Source organism: Pyrenophora tritici-repentis, chromosome 9, assembly GCF_003171515.1.
Source record: "Pyrenophora tritici-repentis strain M4 chromosome 9, whole genome shotgun sequence".
NCBI lineage: Eukaryota > Fungi > Ascomycota > Dothideomycetes > Pleosporales > Pleosporaceae > Pyrenophora > Pyrenophora tritici-repentis.
In genome coordinates this window covers 1,280,733-1,295,195 of record NC_089398.1, presented here as the reverse complement: position 1 = coordinate 1,295,195, position 14,463 = coordinate 1,280,733, and the positions used below count along the sequence as shown (strand labels likewise).

Genomic DNA, 14,463 nt, shown 5'->3' with positions numbered 1-14,463 from the left:
ATCGCGCCTGCCTGCCCTCGGTAGCCAATGGGAAGCCCTACCCACATGCGACCGCGCTTTTTGTTGTACGCAATTGTGAGGGATCGCCTTCACAAACGCGGTCTGGGCCCTGTGCATGTTTGGCAGGATTTAGACCCGAACAGCCCATGGTTTGTCAACATGTTTTCACAACTGCGCAAATCATCGGCATGACGACAATGACAAAGATATTTTCATTGCCTTGACTTCACCGGGTAAGACGTGGGTCGCTATGGCATTTCGAAATTTCCCATGACAATATTGCGGGGTGTACTAGCGCGCCCAGCCCCTTACGTCATATCCAAACAAGCACAAAACTTGTGAAGCTCTTTGACATGGAAACTTGTGTGCTGAATGGTTGAAACCTGTGATATCTTGTAGAGTTTATACCGTTCGATAATTACCAAGGCTCATTTTCATTGCTGGTTGTACATCTAGTCCTTCACGCTCGCTATACCCGTGCTTATGACTTGACGCCCTCGGAACCACCTCGCCCGCCTTCGCCTATGAGCATATTAGTATGTATGTAATTTTATCTTGAGGGAGCAGTATACCTTTCCAGAAGCCACTCGGTACTTTGTCCTTTTCAGCATCCTCGTTGCTAACCCGCTCATGCGCCTGTTCCGCCCTGTTACTCATGTCCTTGTTGTGCTCCTTTACATCCTGGCTCTCTTCTTCGGCGGAAGGAGGGTTCTCGTTCAGTATCTTGGGTTGCGCACCTTTGACTTGGTTGGGGCTAGGCTCGTTGTGTTTACCCTGGGCGACGGTTGGCTCTTTGTTGTCTTTCATCTGGCGTGCAAATGTGGAGAATTCGCGCTTGCCTGAAGAGCCCTTGTTCGTGGAAGGGGCCGGAGACTCTGAGGTCAGCTTAGGAGACTCGTTTTGCTTGGAGTTGCTGTCCTTGTTCGGGGATGAAGAAGACTGGCCCTGAGCAACCTTGGGGGGTGGAGGACCGGGGTGCTCGAGGTTCTCGCTGGGGTTCTCGCCCTGCTTCTGTGGTGACTCTCCAGCTGGGTTGCCCTGACCGGAACCGTAACCTTGAGTCGCGAAACGAACTTGTACGCGGGCTCGAGGAGCAGCTGAGAGCACAGCAGGACGCATTGCTGCTAAGCGCAACATCGACATGGGGCGGAGGAAGCTCATCATGTGTATTTTGGTATGAGATTGTGCAATTGAACAAAAAGATCGATCGAACTGTAGGTGTCAGTTCTGTAGGATTGAGGCGACCAAAGGTGTTGCAGTTCGTCTAAGCTCTTTGACGTCATGGTTTCCTAACGCACGTCACTCGCGTTTCGCGTCCTTAGACTGCAGCGACAATCACACGAAATGCGCATCGGTCCAGCAGTTTATGTCTGCATGTGAAATTTTTTTTAAAGAGAGCGGAATGATGGCTTTATCGATGCGTAGTGTGAGTCGTTATTGTATGTAAGAAGAGTAAAGAAGCGGGAAGTATGATGTATCTCGATACACGTCAACCAGCTGTTAGAACTTGGTTCAGGGATTGATCAAATATTGATTCAAAATGTATTTTACAGGGTGTTCGTAGGCTAGATCAAGTAATTGAGCTACTGCTCAACAACTTGTGGGATGAGTACCTAGGTAGCTCTCAACAGGCATCGAGTCAGGAAAGAATTTCGACAGGATAAGAAAAACAGAAGCTATTGAGATGAGACATAGATAGCATTTACTACCCAAAGCTACCTCAGTCTGTAACACAACAACCAAGGCCAAGACAGCTCGAGCTATGTGCTCAACTCTAAAACCACACCATACCTCTGCCCAGATAACCGGTTCTATCCCAAGATGCCAGTTCCTCATACCTCCCATCGATACCTACTCTCAATCTATCTCATCCTCACGATCTTAGGGCAACTCACGCTTCGCGCCAGCCACCTCCTCAGGCGCAACCCCAATCTCACAATCCGGCCCCTTCCCCCAAGCCTCCTCAAACCGCCACGCAGCATGGTTTTCCAATAGCTGCTCATCATACTCCTTTCTCTCAATCTCCGGCCACCCGTCCTTCTCCTCCTGCTCTGTAGTCACCAAACACCCCTCCATCAGCTTTGCCACACCACACTCCCACTTGCCAACTGTGGGCGGACAAACCTGCGTGCCACGCGCCTCCATATCATCGATGATTTTTTGGTAGGCGGCGACATCGGTTTCTATGCGACCGAGCCAGGGGTCGTCGTATTCGCACCAGTAGCTAACGAATTCTTTGTCAGTGGGACGAAGGAGGGGGCATGTAGGGTCGCAGTGACCTGTCACACCGCGGGGAGTGCAGTGGAGACAGTAGGAACCGTTGTTTAGGACGATTTGTTGAAGTTGGAAGCGCGTTTCGAGAGTGATTTTGATGTAGGGTAGTGTTGAGCGGATGGTTTGGATGCGGGCTACCGTACGGGGGGTTGCTTGTGGGACAGGGCGTCCGTAGCGTGCGCGGGCTGGGCGGCGTGAAGAAGGCTTTTGGTTAGGTGGGAGCATGTCTGTCCATGATACGTTGGGTCCGGATGGAAGGTTGATATCGTTGCATACCATGATTATGGGTTCAGTTGAAATCAGGACTTGCACTTGGATCTATATCGAATGAATGGAGGTCTGGATGGGATCTTGTATTCATTGGCACGATTTGCAACGCAAAGAAGGGCCGAAGTGCTGTGTGAATGGGGTCCTGTGAGCACAATGCGTTGTTTACAGTGAAGATTGTCTTAGTCAAGAGGAGCGGTCTTACAGCTGGTGCAACTTCAACAGTGACGGCATAAAGAGAGTGAATGATGTGCGAGAGGCGCTACTCTATGAAATTGTAGCTGTTTTAGATTAGCATTGACAGAAGACATGGATTCCATGAAGGTAAAACATAGGAAATCTGTAGAGGAACCGATATCTGCTGAGCTATGTCATACAATCTCATTTCACACTAATAAACATCTACCCATTCTTTTACCGCCCGTTATAACAGAGCAGTAGGTAATTTCTGCTCTCCCAGTATTTCGTCAAAAGTCCTAGGAATACGCTTTCGCTTCACTTCCACGTCTTGAACCATAGTCTGCAACCCGGCCTTCTTAGCTACGTCCTGCGACAACTCCCACGAACATAAGTCAATGTTCACAAACTCGTGGTAGTGTGAATCCAAACTTGAAAGTGATATATCATGTGGCTCTTTGCCCGGTGGAAGTGGCAAGGTCAATAAGCGCGCTATCGAAGCTGACTCCTTATAAGGTTGAACAGTAGAGGTATGAATCGAAGTCCGTATGGGGAAGCGCCCGCGGGTATTCGGTAACCCTAGTGTTTCTCTTCGATCAACAGTGCTGAAGGCAAGCTCAGAATCCTCATCGAAGCTGAAACGGCGAGAGACCAACGGTAATTCCTTAATGGGCCTAGTAGTCGTGTTTTTGGAGGAGTCTCTGGCGAGGGAGCATTTACTTGACATTCTTGTGCTGCGTTTCTCTGTCATGGTATTGTTTCCTCGAGTACTTATCCGCTTGACAGCTGTTTTGCGGCTTAGTCGTACCGGATCGCTTCTACTACCTACCACGTCACTCGCGGTAGGGTGTGAATCGGTCATAGTATGTGTGCTTGTAATGGTCCCAGACCCATAATTTTCTGTCAACTGTAAAGATGCTAGTTCTGGATCGTTAAAGCGCGTACATGAGAATTCATTCGCGGAGGTGTGTGAATGAACGACAGTATCGGGCGTAGTGTCATGAATATCACCTCCATACTTGCGAACAAGCTGCAGAGGTGCCGGTTGCAGCCCTCCAAACCGAGTACGTGAAGACTGCGCCTCTTTGACGAGCACATCAGGCTGTACGATACGAGCTATGCGCCGTCCATACTGGTCCTTCACGAAACACGCGTCCCGAATTTCCATATCACGATCGGTAGCTTGTGTCCTCGTTCTAGCGTGCCAGGCCTCAACTTCTGACATAGAAACTTCTCCTGGCTCTCTATGCTTCTCGTGCATATTCTTTGGGGAATTTGAAGAAAGATTGAAGATCCTATGCATAGCTACGTAGCTTCGGTATCTTTAGTACAGGCGAGAACTTCTGCATCGTGCAGAAGCGAAGGTTTTGGAGCCATGCGTGATTGCTTTGTAAAAACATTGTGAAGATGTGGAAGGTCCAGGAATGACCGTATGCTACCATGGACATTGTTTGCCCATCAACGTCTATCACGTAGGATTGTCATGATTGGGCATGGTCCTATCGATGTGAGACATACCCAGAGTGACTCTTGATATACCAATAGACGGTTTAGATTGGGACACTTCCGAGACAAGGCGATATGAGCACGGTGCCACAGCTAGTACCTTCGACAACCTTGTCGAGATCAGCCATCCACCTCCTCTTTCCTCCTCTTCATCTCTCTTTCGACAGCGTCGACACTCAGTGGTACCTTTCTACCCTTCCATCTCTTCTTCTCCTCCGCTGCGAATCCCTCCAAACTCAACATGCCCACACACAAGAATCCCAACACCTCTCTGTCTGTATCAAAGACCTCCCACCACTCGCACTCTGGCATTTTGATGCCTGTTTCTCTCGCCGCAAGGTATATGCTTGCCGTCGCCAGTACGGGTAGTTGATGTGTCAGGTAAAGACATTGTGGGCTTAGAAGCGCAGTGTTCAAGTAAGCGATTGCACGTTTGGCGAGCTCTGAGGCGCGGGGGTGCGTGAAGACGTCGAGAGCTTGCAGATATGTTATACAGAGCGTGTATGGGAGTTGGACTTGTACGTTGAAGCCAAGGGTACGGAGGATGCGTTGTTCGGTGGTGAAGAGGGATGCGCGGCGGCGCTCGTATGTGCCTTCTGTCACAAAGTACTCCAGTGGATCTTGCTTTTGCTGAAGCTGCTCCTGGTCGAAGAAGGTTGTAGGAAGTGAATCAAGGTACGCGTATACGTTGACGAGACTCCGTGCCGACTTGGGATAGGCCGAGAGCTTGGTTGTGAGGTAGAGCGACGCTGCTGAGACCTGCTCTGCGCCAAACTCGGCGAGACTTCCACCCTCGGGTCCAAGCCAGAATCGCATGAATACAACATTCGCCTGCGCAATGACTTCTTGTGGCAGCCTCAGCAAAATGCCCGCAGCTTGTGTGAGCCTGGCGCCGGCAAAGCGTATCGAGTCTTCGAGATCAGGTGGAATGCCATCGAGCTGGGAGCCGGACGTCTCTAGCTGGCCGACGGTGGCCAATGGGTTCGTAAGAGGTGAAGGCTGCATTTTGGAAGAGCCTTGTCTGACTCAAAGCTCTCGCTGGTTGGTGTGGTAGCTTTGCGAGCTTGAAGAAGAAGTTGGGTATGGAAGAGCTGTGGAGCTACCTAGGTACCACCCCCGGCGTGTCTCGGTACACTAACCTCCATCCATCCTAGTCAACCGCATCTACTCCACACTTTGACAGTGCTGGTCAAATTACAAAATCGCGGCTTATAGTGACTTTCCTGCTCGGCAAGACTATTGAAAATACAATTTTCGTGAGGATATAAAGCTGGATATTCGTCCAGTAACCAATAAGAAACCGTCTCCTTAGCTCAATTGGGAGAGCGCCAGACTGAAGTCTCAGTCACTAAATCTGGAGGTATCGTGTTCGATCCACGAAGGGGACATCACCGTGCTTGAGCTTGCTCAAGACAATTCGAACCACTTTTTTTGCTCTTCTCCTGTCAGTGTCATAAGGAGCAACAGGCCCTTTTTTTGTACACATAACCTGTCCGCGTAGATCCACAGCTATATTTCTTGACTGCAGTAATATCACAAGGTAATTCTACGAACTACTTCACAAGCATACGTGAGAATGTGGTTGAAGAGAAGAAAACCTTTCTATAAAATTATTATGCAAAACTACTAAAGACGAAGTGGGTATCTTGCCGGCTAAATGCTATCCAAAACCGCTACGACTGTACAAGTACATGCATACAACAGATGAGCATAAAAATCAAAACCAAAACGCCGAATTTCATCCGTTATCCTTTAGTCAATGCCAATCATGGTGCCATCGCACCTCCAGTCATCGACTTCGACATCCCTAGCCGCAGTAGTGGTGGCTTCGGGGTCGATCTGGACATGGCTCAGCCATGTCCCAACTCGGTTTGCACCGACTTTTCTTCCATCTTTTGAGAGTCCGGCCATGGTCGAAGAGGTGACCACTGGCGAAGGGGCAGAACGCATAGGAACAGGGGCAGCAACAGGGGCAGAACGCATGGGAACAGGGGCGGCAACGGGTGCGGTAACGCGGCGGCTACTGCTGCTGCTAAAAAACGAAGCTCTAGGGGTCGAGGTACGGGGGGTTGATGTACGGGGAGTGGATATACGGGCGGCGGTGCGGGCGGCCGAGGTAGGCATAGAGCGGATAGCGTACGAATCATTCATGTGGTGGCCACCGGCATTGCCTAGGGCGTAGAGGCGGATATCGGGCTCTGTCCGGCGCGATTCGGAAATTGCTGGAGTAGGGTTGCGAACGTGGAGAGAATCACGAAGGTGTGCAGACATGACTCGTTCACCGCGATCGAATTCGCGGTCCCGCTCGACACGTTCGCGGGCTCGGGTGCTTGGGCGGCGAGCCAGAGGGGGTTCCTCGGCAATTTCGATGACTTCAATATCGGGGTATCGGGGTTGGGGTACGCGCATATCGTTCAATCGATCGTCGTCGGGAATATGTTCGTAGTTGAACCAGGGGCAGCTGCATGTCTTCCAGGGCGCTGCGCAGACCATGCAAAATTGAGCAGTACAGCGGCTGAAGCTAGTTAGCTGATTGTTGGATACATTCAGAGATATCGCACTTACCAGGTCATGTGATTGCAACCCTCCTTGAGCTCAACCACAGCCTTGCAGCTGTAGCATCGCTGCCAACCCTGTTCCTTGGCCATCTCGACGACGCGGTTGGTCTCCTCATCCTTTGGACATTCCCGCTTGGTGTGGAATTTACTGTTGCACAGTACACAGATCTTGGTGCTGCATGCACTGCATCGTGCGTACTTTCGGCCGTAGGTGGGATCCATTTTGATCTTTGATGGCTTGACCCATTGGCCGCATCCTTTAGAGGGACAGTATAGGCGGTTGGCCGTGGTGTACTCTTGGAACTTTTTGTTCCAAAGTGTCTTGAACTTGTCATCGAAGAGGCGGTCCGCGTACTTGAGGGGGATGTGTTCTGAAGTGCAGCATCGTGGTGGCATGTGAGCCGGGTCCTTGACTGAGAGGGAGAATTGACGCTTAAGACATGAGTAGCACATGCGGTGTCCACATGCAAGCTTGACCGTTTTGTTGAGAGGGAGGTCATCATTCATGCATACTAGACAGTCAACTCTGCAACAAGGGTTAGTAAGATTGGCGACAGACAGGTCATGGGTTGGTACTAACCTCCTCTCCTCCTTGTGAGTTCCAGCAGACGGTGCGCGTGATATCGACGGCTTGAAGAAACTTGACAGTATGCCCCCGGTACTACGACGGGCAGCTTCCTTGACAGACTGAGTCCTGGTAAGAGGTGGTGGTGGTTGAGCAGGCGACTTGATAGTGCCTGTGCGTCGCACAGACGGTCTGGCCGACGCATGTGCTTTTGATGATTCTCTTGGTTCTCTGGTCTCACGTGCCTCGCGTGTCTCGCGTATCGATGTAGTCCTTGGCCTAATTAGTCCAGCTACGTGTACAAGTGGAGACCAAACCAACCTGGTCACTGGCGGAATTTCGACCCTGCGGACAGAAGCCGATCCAGAACCTGACAGCGGAGTATAAGCAGTCCTGCTCGATGACCCGCCCTCCTCACTGCGCTTGCGGGTTGACGGCCGTCTCACAGGGACCTCCTCAGCAACGCGGCCTCTAGACTTTGATTTCCCGTAGACAAAATCATCCCGGTCATCAGCAACAATGTCCCTCTTCTTTGTGCGTTTCGAGCTGTCCCGTCGCACCTCCTTCTCCTTGCTACTCCGCGACTTCTCCTTGACGGGCTCTCGCTTGCTCGACTCTCGCTCTCGCTCTCGCTCCCGCCGCGACTCTGGCCGTGAAGTGTAGTACGACTCTCTACGCGCACGCAGCTCATTAATGTCCATGTCTGCCTCCCGCCGTGCCTCTTCTGCCCGTCTGCGCTCCCGTCGTTCTCGTGTGGCGGCCGAGGGCTCATCGTCGTATCCGCGTTCCTTGTGTCGGCTGCTGGTGTGGCGATGTCGCCGCTCCCGGTCGTCCATATAGTCGCCGCCGTCGCGGTATCGTGTGCTGCTGCCTCGCTCATCGCGAGGCCTCGCCATGCCCGGAGACGTCCAGGCAATATACTGGTTCCCGACTACCAGCCTCGGAGGTCACATAGGGTCTCGCACGCTCTCGCAAGCAACTCAAGCAGCTGTGCAGGCGGCGCACAAAAGCTAAACAGGTGTGTGGAGAGTTGCGGTGGGCGTGACGAGCGAACAGCGAGCACCTGCAGGCAGCCCAACCCTGATCAGACTAAGCCTGACCACTCGCACGGGGCAAGCCCGTCGGCGGTGAGCGCGCACAGAGTACAAGCTGATCCAACCTTTCACAGGGCTTTTCGCTAACGTTCTTGGACGTTGCAGGGGGTGGCGTCAGGCAGAGATGGACTGGGTGCCAGCTGTTCGCGCATGCGGATGATGTAGTTTCTGCCTGTCGCCGTAGGCAAACGGATGGCCCGGCTGTGTGCCGGCGCTTCCTACTTTTCCGCCAGACTACTTGTGTCGATTACCTACGTCGACTACTGTACTTGGATACGTATGTAGATGCGATAACGGCAAAACAAATTTTCTGCCAACGCTGAGACAAGAGGACAGGAGATGGTGATGGTTCGCGAAACGGCCGTTGCACTGCCCGTCGGGGCCACCTTCGGGCTGCCATCCGCCAACACGCGGGATTTGCGCTGATTTGCACTCCTATCCTGAGAGATGACTCGCCACACGGCCGGGAGAAAAGCTTTATTGCACAACCTGGAACCTACCTAAGCGCACATGCACTGCCGCCCACTTCAATCCCTCTCCAGCGTAATTTGGGTCGACACTTCCCATTTCTGCCCTCCGCTGCCGTATCCGCCGCCCAAGCGATTGCGCACCATGCTGCCGACGCGGTCCCGCAGGCGCCCAATCTCGTCCAGATTCCGTACTCGTAGCTTTAGGTTTGCCTGGCACAGTCCATAGTGCACCTGCCAAAATTTCGCCTCCTCTACCGTTCGCACTGCTGGGTCCGTCTCCAGGTCGTACATGACATCCGCCACGCCCGGTCCCGAATAAGACATGAGCAGCATCTTGCCCAATGTCCATCCCTGAATCCACCCTAGTGCAACCATTGCAAATGCAACCGAAAAAGAAAGTGTCCGGTCTAGCCACACGTACATCTGAATGCTCAACAATGGCAAGACAAGGAGAACTGCTGAGCAAGACAGCGTAAGAAAGTGCGACGGGTTGCTCAGCACCGACGGCAGGTTGGCGATGGCACTCAACCTCATCACCTTTCCTATGCGCGCGTGGTTCTTGAGCAAAAAAGCAGAGACCAGCGTCGAGATAATTCCACTCAGCGCAGCCACGTCAATGCTTCCGGGCGAGACCCTTTCGTGGGCCGTCCCGTGATGTGCCTGGTGTCCGCCTGTGTTTTCGAGTGCATGCGTCAAGCCGTGAGATATGAGATCCAGCCCCATGAACAACAGTCCAACAGACATGCCCAGTCCGGCAATGACCTCTAGACGCTCGAAGCCAAAGGGATGACGTATGCTCGACCGCTTCCACACTTCAAAGTTGGCCCCGACGTCTACCGCGACGCACAGAAAAGCCCCGAGAGCGTCGTAGAAGATGAGCCGGGACAGCACGGTAAGAGCCAATGACTCGTGCGCGCCCCATTGCACAAGCCCCGCTACTACCAAGTGGCAGAAGCACCATGCTAAGCGTAGCTTTTGGTCCTTTGACATGGACGAGCGGTACTCTTTGAATGTGGGGATGGGCAGCGAGGCGGGGAGCTGCAACGGCGCGCGCGGTGCGGGTTCTAGGAAGATCTGATGTGACACACTACTGTGCTTGTACTTGTGTCCCCGTCGTCGTCCGATATCCTGGTAGTATATGTTAATAAGAGGCCATTGTCAACAGAGCTTGGACGGGAGGAGCGCGCACGTTGGTTTTGGCCTGTAGTCCCCCGGGCTGGTAGGCGACCGTCTGGAAGTTGAAAGGGTTGGGGTTCTGTGAGGCGCTCATCGAGGTGGCTTCGCTGTCCATGGTGCCGCTGGTTGCGCTCGCTGGAGTATAGGGAAAGGTGGCGCTCGCCGGTGTATATAGCGAGGCCGGCGAGGCTCTCTGGGAGACGGAGTCGCTAGGACCCAGTGTCGCATACTGCTTCGAGGGAAACGTCGCAGACATAGGCGAGAGAAGTGCGTTGGAGCTGAAGGCCATGGGTCGTCCAGGCAGACCGCCCTCGAACCCCAGTCCAGCCGACTGGGGCGCGGGCGCGGGCGCGGGCGCGGACGCGTGCTCGTCAGGAGGCGGCGTAGGGGTGCGCGGTGGAGCAGGCAGAGGCATTTGTGAAGCCATGACTGCGCGCAAATGAGAGACGGCAATAAGAGACAGTTAGCGGAAGGCGCATAGCACGGCAAGATGAGATAAGAAGCCAGAATGGGCGCGCTTGGCAAGACGTGGAGGGCGTGGAGGGGAAATTGAGGGAGGCCTTCCCTATGCAGCATGGCCTGCCTATGGCCCTGTTCAACAGGCACCATGCAGGGGCCACCTGTGAGCGCGACCGTGACCGCCGTGACCGACGACGTACGTAGGTGCGAAAGACAGCTTGGCCTAACTTAGCTCCGACACATGACATGCCATGCCATGGACGCACGCAAAAAGAATGAAAGACGGCCTTGACGCGGATGCACGCAGTAGTGAGGCCAGCCCCGAAACACTCGACGCTGCCGGCCATCAACGCAGCAGGTCCGGCGGCATTCTAGCCAGTTTCCTCAGGAGTTCCAAGGATGACGGTACAGGGAAGGCGCCAACGGTCCTCCACGGCAGCGACGACGTACACCATGTTCAGGAGGCCGAAGGCGCAAGGAAGGCCTCGTCCATGGCAACTGCCCTGCGCCAGAGTCAAGGACAGGCTGTAGGAAGGCAGCGGAAGGGCTCTCTGAGAAAGGCAGCCATGGCGAAGATGCGAGAACGAAGCAGCTCTCTGCGCAAACCCAAAACGCCAACCATCATCACCACCACCACCACCACCACCACTGCGAGCCCGGGCCCGACGGACAAAGCCGCACCCCCAGCCCGCTTTGGTTACGAGAACGCGCCCCTCAACTCCTCCTCGGACAGTGGGTGGTTGCCTGCCGTCAGTTTGCTTGCGTCTCCTCCTACCCTGGCCACCCACCCCACACGTGACCATGGTCGAAACTCTCCTCCGCCCTTGCTCGCCTCACCCATGACCATGGCGGCAGCTTACGCTTCGACTACCGACGACGACGACGACGTCACGTCCTTTTTCCGTCCGTCGGTTACAAGCAATGACTTCTCCTTCACGGGCCCTTCTCCTGGCCTTGGCACATCGCTCGCTCACCGCCGCTCGACTCGCAGCAGCCGGCGCACCTCAGTTCCGACAATCGCGACACCTGCCGAGATTGACCCCGCCGAGGAGTGGGATTACAGTGAGACCGAATGGTGGGGCTGGGTCGTGCTTATAGCCACTTGGATTGTCTTTGTCGTGGGAATGGGGTCCTGCCTCGGGGTATGGAGCTGGGCATGGGACGTGGGCGAGACACCATACGCACCACCCGACCTCGAGGACGACGCAACCCTTCCCATCACCGGATACTATCCCGCCTTGGTCGTCTGCACTGCAGTCACGAGCTGGGTATGGGTCGTGGTTGCCTGGGTGGGCATGAAATACTTCCGACACGCCAAAGTAGGTGTCGACAGTTGACCGCAATACGGCCACCAAAACGACACATTGATTACCCGTCACGATTGCATGAATGAAACCAAGGTACCGGGAACGAACCTCTTCCTTAGTGCATTCGCTTAGCAGTTCTACATGCGCAATATGTTCTTGGGCTGAAACACTAAGCTATAATACGTCTATTAAGACCACCTTGGGGCCTCGCTATCCCATGTTCACCACCGTAATACTGTAGTTGCTTCTGCTAACCTTTTCTCACCTATTCTTACTCGCCCTCAAACCTTGAGCTGAGCTCATCTGTCCCCACTGCAGATCATCTCGGCCGAATACAATAGATGTACAGATGCTCACAATCTCCTCAGCCATCCGCTTTGATCCAGAGCCTTTGATTTCAATTTCCGCGCTTGGCTCTTCCCCACTTCGATCCTCTGACCCTGCCACTCGGGACATAGGCCCTACTGAACATGGTGCGAACACCTCCAGGACATCGCGTCACCCTGCAACCTCCGATCCCACTGCGGTACGGGAACCAGGGTATCACGACGTGTCCTAATCCAGACAATGTAAGATGAAGGCAATTTCCCCATTCCCGCAACTTCATAAAGAAAATGGTCGCCAACATGCGGCTGATAGAGGGTAGATTGTATCAAACAATTGCATCGTTATGGCAATGCGTCGAGGTCAACGAAGGAGCTCTAAACTCGAAGAGCTACTACCAATACTTCTAACCATCAAAGGCCTAGACCCCAATACTAGCAACACGCGGGCCCCTGGAAAGCCGGGACATGCCGACCCCGTACGGTGCGAACGACGGACGAAGATTCCATCGGCACGGAGACAACAACCCCTTTCGACCACGCACCACGTGGGCCATCGGAGGAGTACCAACACACCATTTCAGTTTTTCGAGCTACCCCAAGAGATCCGTGACGAGGTATACTCGTACCTAGTCGTCCATCAAAGCAGCCCACGCTCGCCGCCCATCCTCGACGCCACGGCAATCTTGAAGAACCGAAAAAAGCGCTTGGCTGCCCGCAAAACACGGGACCGAATGAACCTCCAACGCCTCTCGGATGGAAAGCGGCCCATATGTCCCCGCGCCACAAACACGGAACCAATCCTACACATGGACCTCGTGCGCACTTCGCAAAGATTAGCACACGAAGCGACTGATTGCATGTACACGAAGAATTGGTTCGCAATCTCGCTCAGCAAACTCCCTCAACCCACATTCGAGATACCGCAGGGTTGGGATGTTTCGCGCATCAAACGACTGCAAGTCGAAGTCCAACTAAAAGATGCGATACGCATGAATCGCTACATCGACTGGGCGTCCTTCTTTGTTGCTTTTCCCTCGCTCCAGTTTCTGCGCATAGTGCCTACATTGCACCCGCGGTATTACGAATGGGCGCGTTCGGAGTTTTGCGATTGGGCGTCTATCCCGTTTGTTCACAAGGCATTCTTTAGAGAGTTGCTTGCGGCTATTCCGAGACATGTTGATCTCACTATTGGGGTGCCGGTTGATACAAATGTGCAGCTTCAGGGAAAGGTGGCGCTTGAAGGAAAGTTGCTGTGGGATATGTATATTGAGTTGGGGAATAGGGTTGATGGCGCTGGCAAGTTGATTCCTGTTAATCGGGTGCTTGTCTGAAACGATCGAATGAATAGACGAACGACTGGTCGGAAAGGAAGCATTGTGGTGCTGGTGCTGGTGCTGGTGGGTGGGTTAGTTGTTTACGTTTTACTCTCGTCACGCATTGTTGTTTGTTTTGTTTCTCTTTGCTAAACAAACGACACATCCTGCTGCGGTCTCTACCTCACGAATGACGTCTTCTCTTGTCAAATATTGGATGGGCTCTCTGGTTACATGGTGGTTCTTTCCTTTTTCCTTTTGATCAAGCGCAACAATATTTCTATACTTGTCTATCTGTTTCGTATGCATAACAGCCAAATGTTTCCATTTGCCGTATTCGCATGCGTTCATCCACAGTCATCCAGTTATCCTTCTGTTTGGTCGAGTTTAGTTTTCTTTCAACTACCCGCATATTCAATGCGTTGGAAGCAACGAAGCCACTAGGTGCTTACCCATGGGTGGCCAAGGCATAAAAACTCCGATTCCATTTGGCATGGGAATGAAACTCCGCCACGGCAACAGCCAAGACGGACAATACAGGCTCGAAAAAGAAGCAAACATGAGAACACGTGGTTCAATTAATGCCACACGGCACGGAAGATTTCTATTTTTGCTGCTGCGGGAGGCAAAGGAGGAGGGGTCTGGGATGAAGGAGGGAGGGGTCATTGGGAAAAAGGAACTCCTCCTTCCGATGATGAATCTTTGAGCGGATACTTAAATATCCCAAGCTGATAATGGCAGGTAGATGATTGAGGAAAACGATGATGGCGAAATCATGTAATATAATGTAATAGGGTGAATTGATTCTTTTAAACACCTTTCCTCGATCCCATAGTCCAGTCTAAAGACATGCAAGCAAAGCACGCCATTGAAAAATTTCAATAAAATATACAGATAAAATCGAAGTAAAAAAAACGTCACGCCAAATGCGTGTAATAGACATCTCGTCTCAAGGACAGAAGACACATTTC

General features: G+C 52.9%; 6 protein-coding genes across 6 annotated transcripts; 1 reads left to right on the top strand and 5 right to left on the bottom strand.

Annotated features, from left to right (window-relative positions):
- Nucleotides 1-481: 481 nt before the first annotated feature.
- Nucleotides 482-1,119, bottom strand: PtrM4_148640 (uncharacterized protein; the record flags this gene model as incomplete). Its single annotated transcript, XM_001938667.1, has 2 exons — nt 482-522; nt 573-1,119. The coding sequence occupies 2 exons, from the start codon at nt 1,117-1,119 to the stop codon at nt 482-484; spliced, it is 588 nt and encodes a 195-aa protein (XP_001938702.1).
- Nucleotides 1,120-1,881: 762 nt separating this feature from the next.
- PtrM4_148630 (Atrophin-1 multi-domain protein) lies at nt 1,882-2,553 on the bottom strand (the record flags this gene model as incomplete). The annotated part of the gene is made up of 1 exon (XM_001938668.2): nt 1,882-2,553. One exon carries the CDS (start codon nt 2,551-2,553, stop codon nt 1,882-1,884), a length of 672 nt encoding a protein of 223 aa, XP_001938703.2.
- Nucleotides 2,554-4,344: 1,791 nt separating this feature from the next.
- PtrM4_148620 (CCL1, Cdk activating kinase (CAK)-RNA polymerase II) lies at nt 4,345-5,229 on the bottom strand (the record flags this gene model as incomplete). The annotated part of the gene is made up of 1 exon (XM_001938669.2): nt 4,345-5,229. The coding sequence occupies one exon, from the start codon at nt 5,227-5,229 to the stop codon at nt 4,345-4,347; it is 885 nt and encodes a 294-aa protein (XP_001938704.2).
- Nucleotides 5,230-5,976: 747 nt separating this feature from the next.
- PtrM4_148610 (IBR domain containing protein) lies at nt 5,977-8,227 on the bottom strand (the record flags this gene model as incomplete). Its single annotated transcript, XM_066109958.1, has 6 exons — nt 5,977-6,739; nt 6,790-6,930; nt 6,982-7,308; nt 7,363-7,620; nt 7,669-7,946; nt 8,030-8,227. 6 exons carry the CDS (start codon nt 8,225-8,227, stop codon nt 5,977-5,979), a joined length of 1,965 nt encoding a protein of 654 aa, XP_065959941.1.
- Nucleotides 8,228-8,968: 741 nt separating this feature from the next.
- PtrM4_148600 (MMT1, Co-Zn-Cd cation transporter) lies at nt 8,969-10,376 on the bottom strand (the record flags this gene model as incomplete). Its single annotated transcript, XM_001938671.1, has 2 exons — nt 8,969-10,039; nt 10,101-10,376. 2 exons carry the CDS (start codon nt 10,374-10,376, stop codon nt 8,969-8,971), a joined length of 1,347 nt encoding a protein of 448 aa, XP_001938706.1.
- A 2,147-nt stretch (nt 10,377-12,523) lies between these two features.
- Nucleotides 12,524-13,510, top strand: PtrM4_148590 (uncharacterized protein; the record flags this gene model as incomplete). The annotated part of the gene is made up of 1 exon (XM_001938673.1): nt 12,524-13,510. One exon carries the CDS (start codon nt 12,524-12,526, stop codon nt 13,508-13,510), a length of 987 nt encoding a protein of 328 aa, XP_001938708.1.
- Between the last annotated feature and the right edge of the window lie 953 nt (nt 13,511-14,463).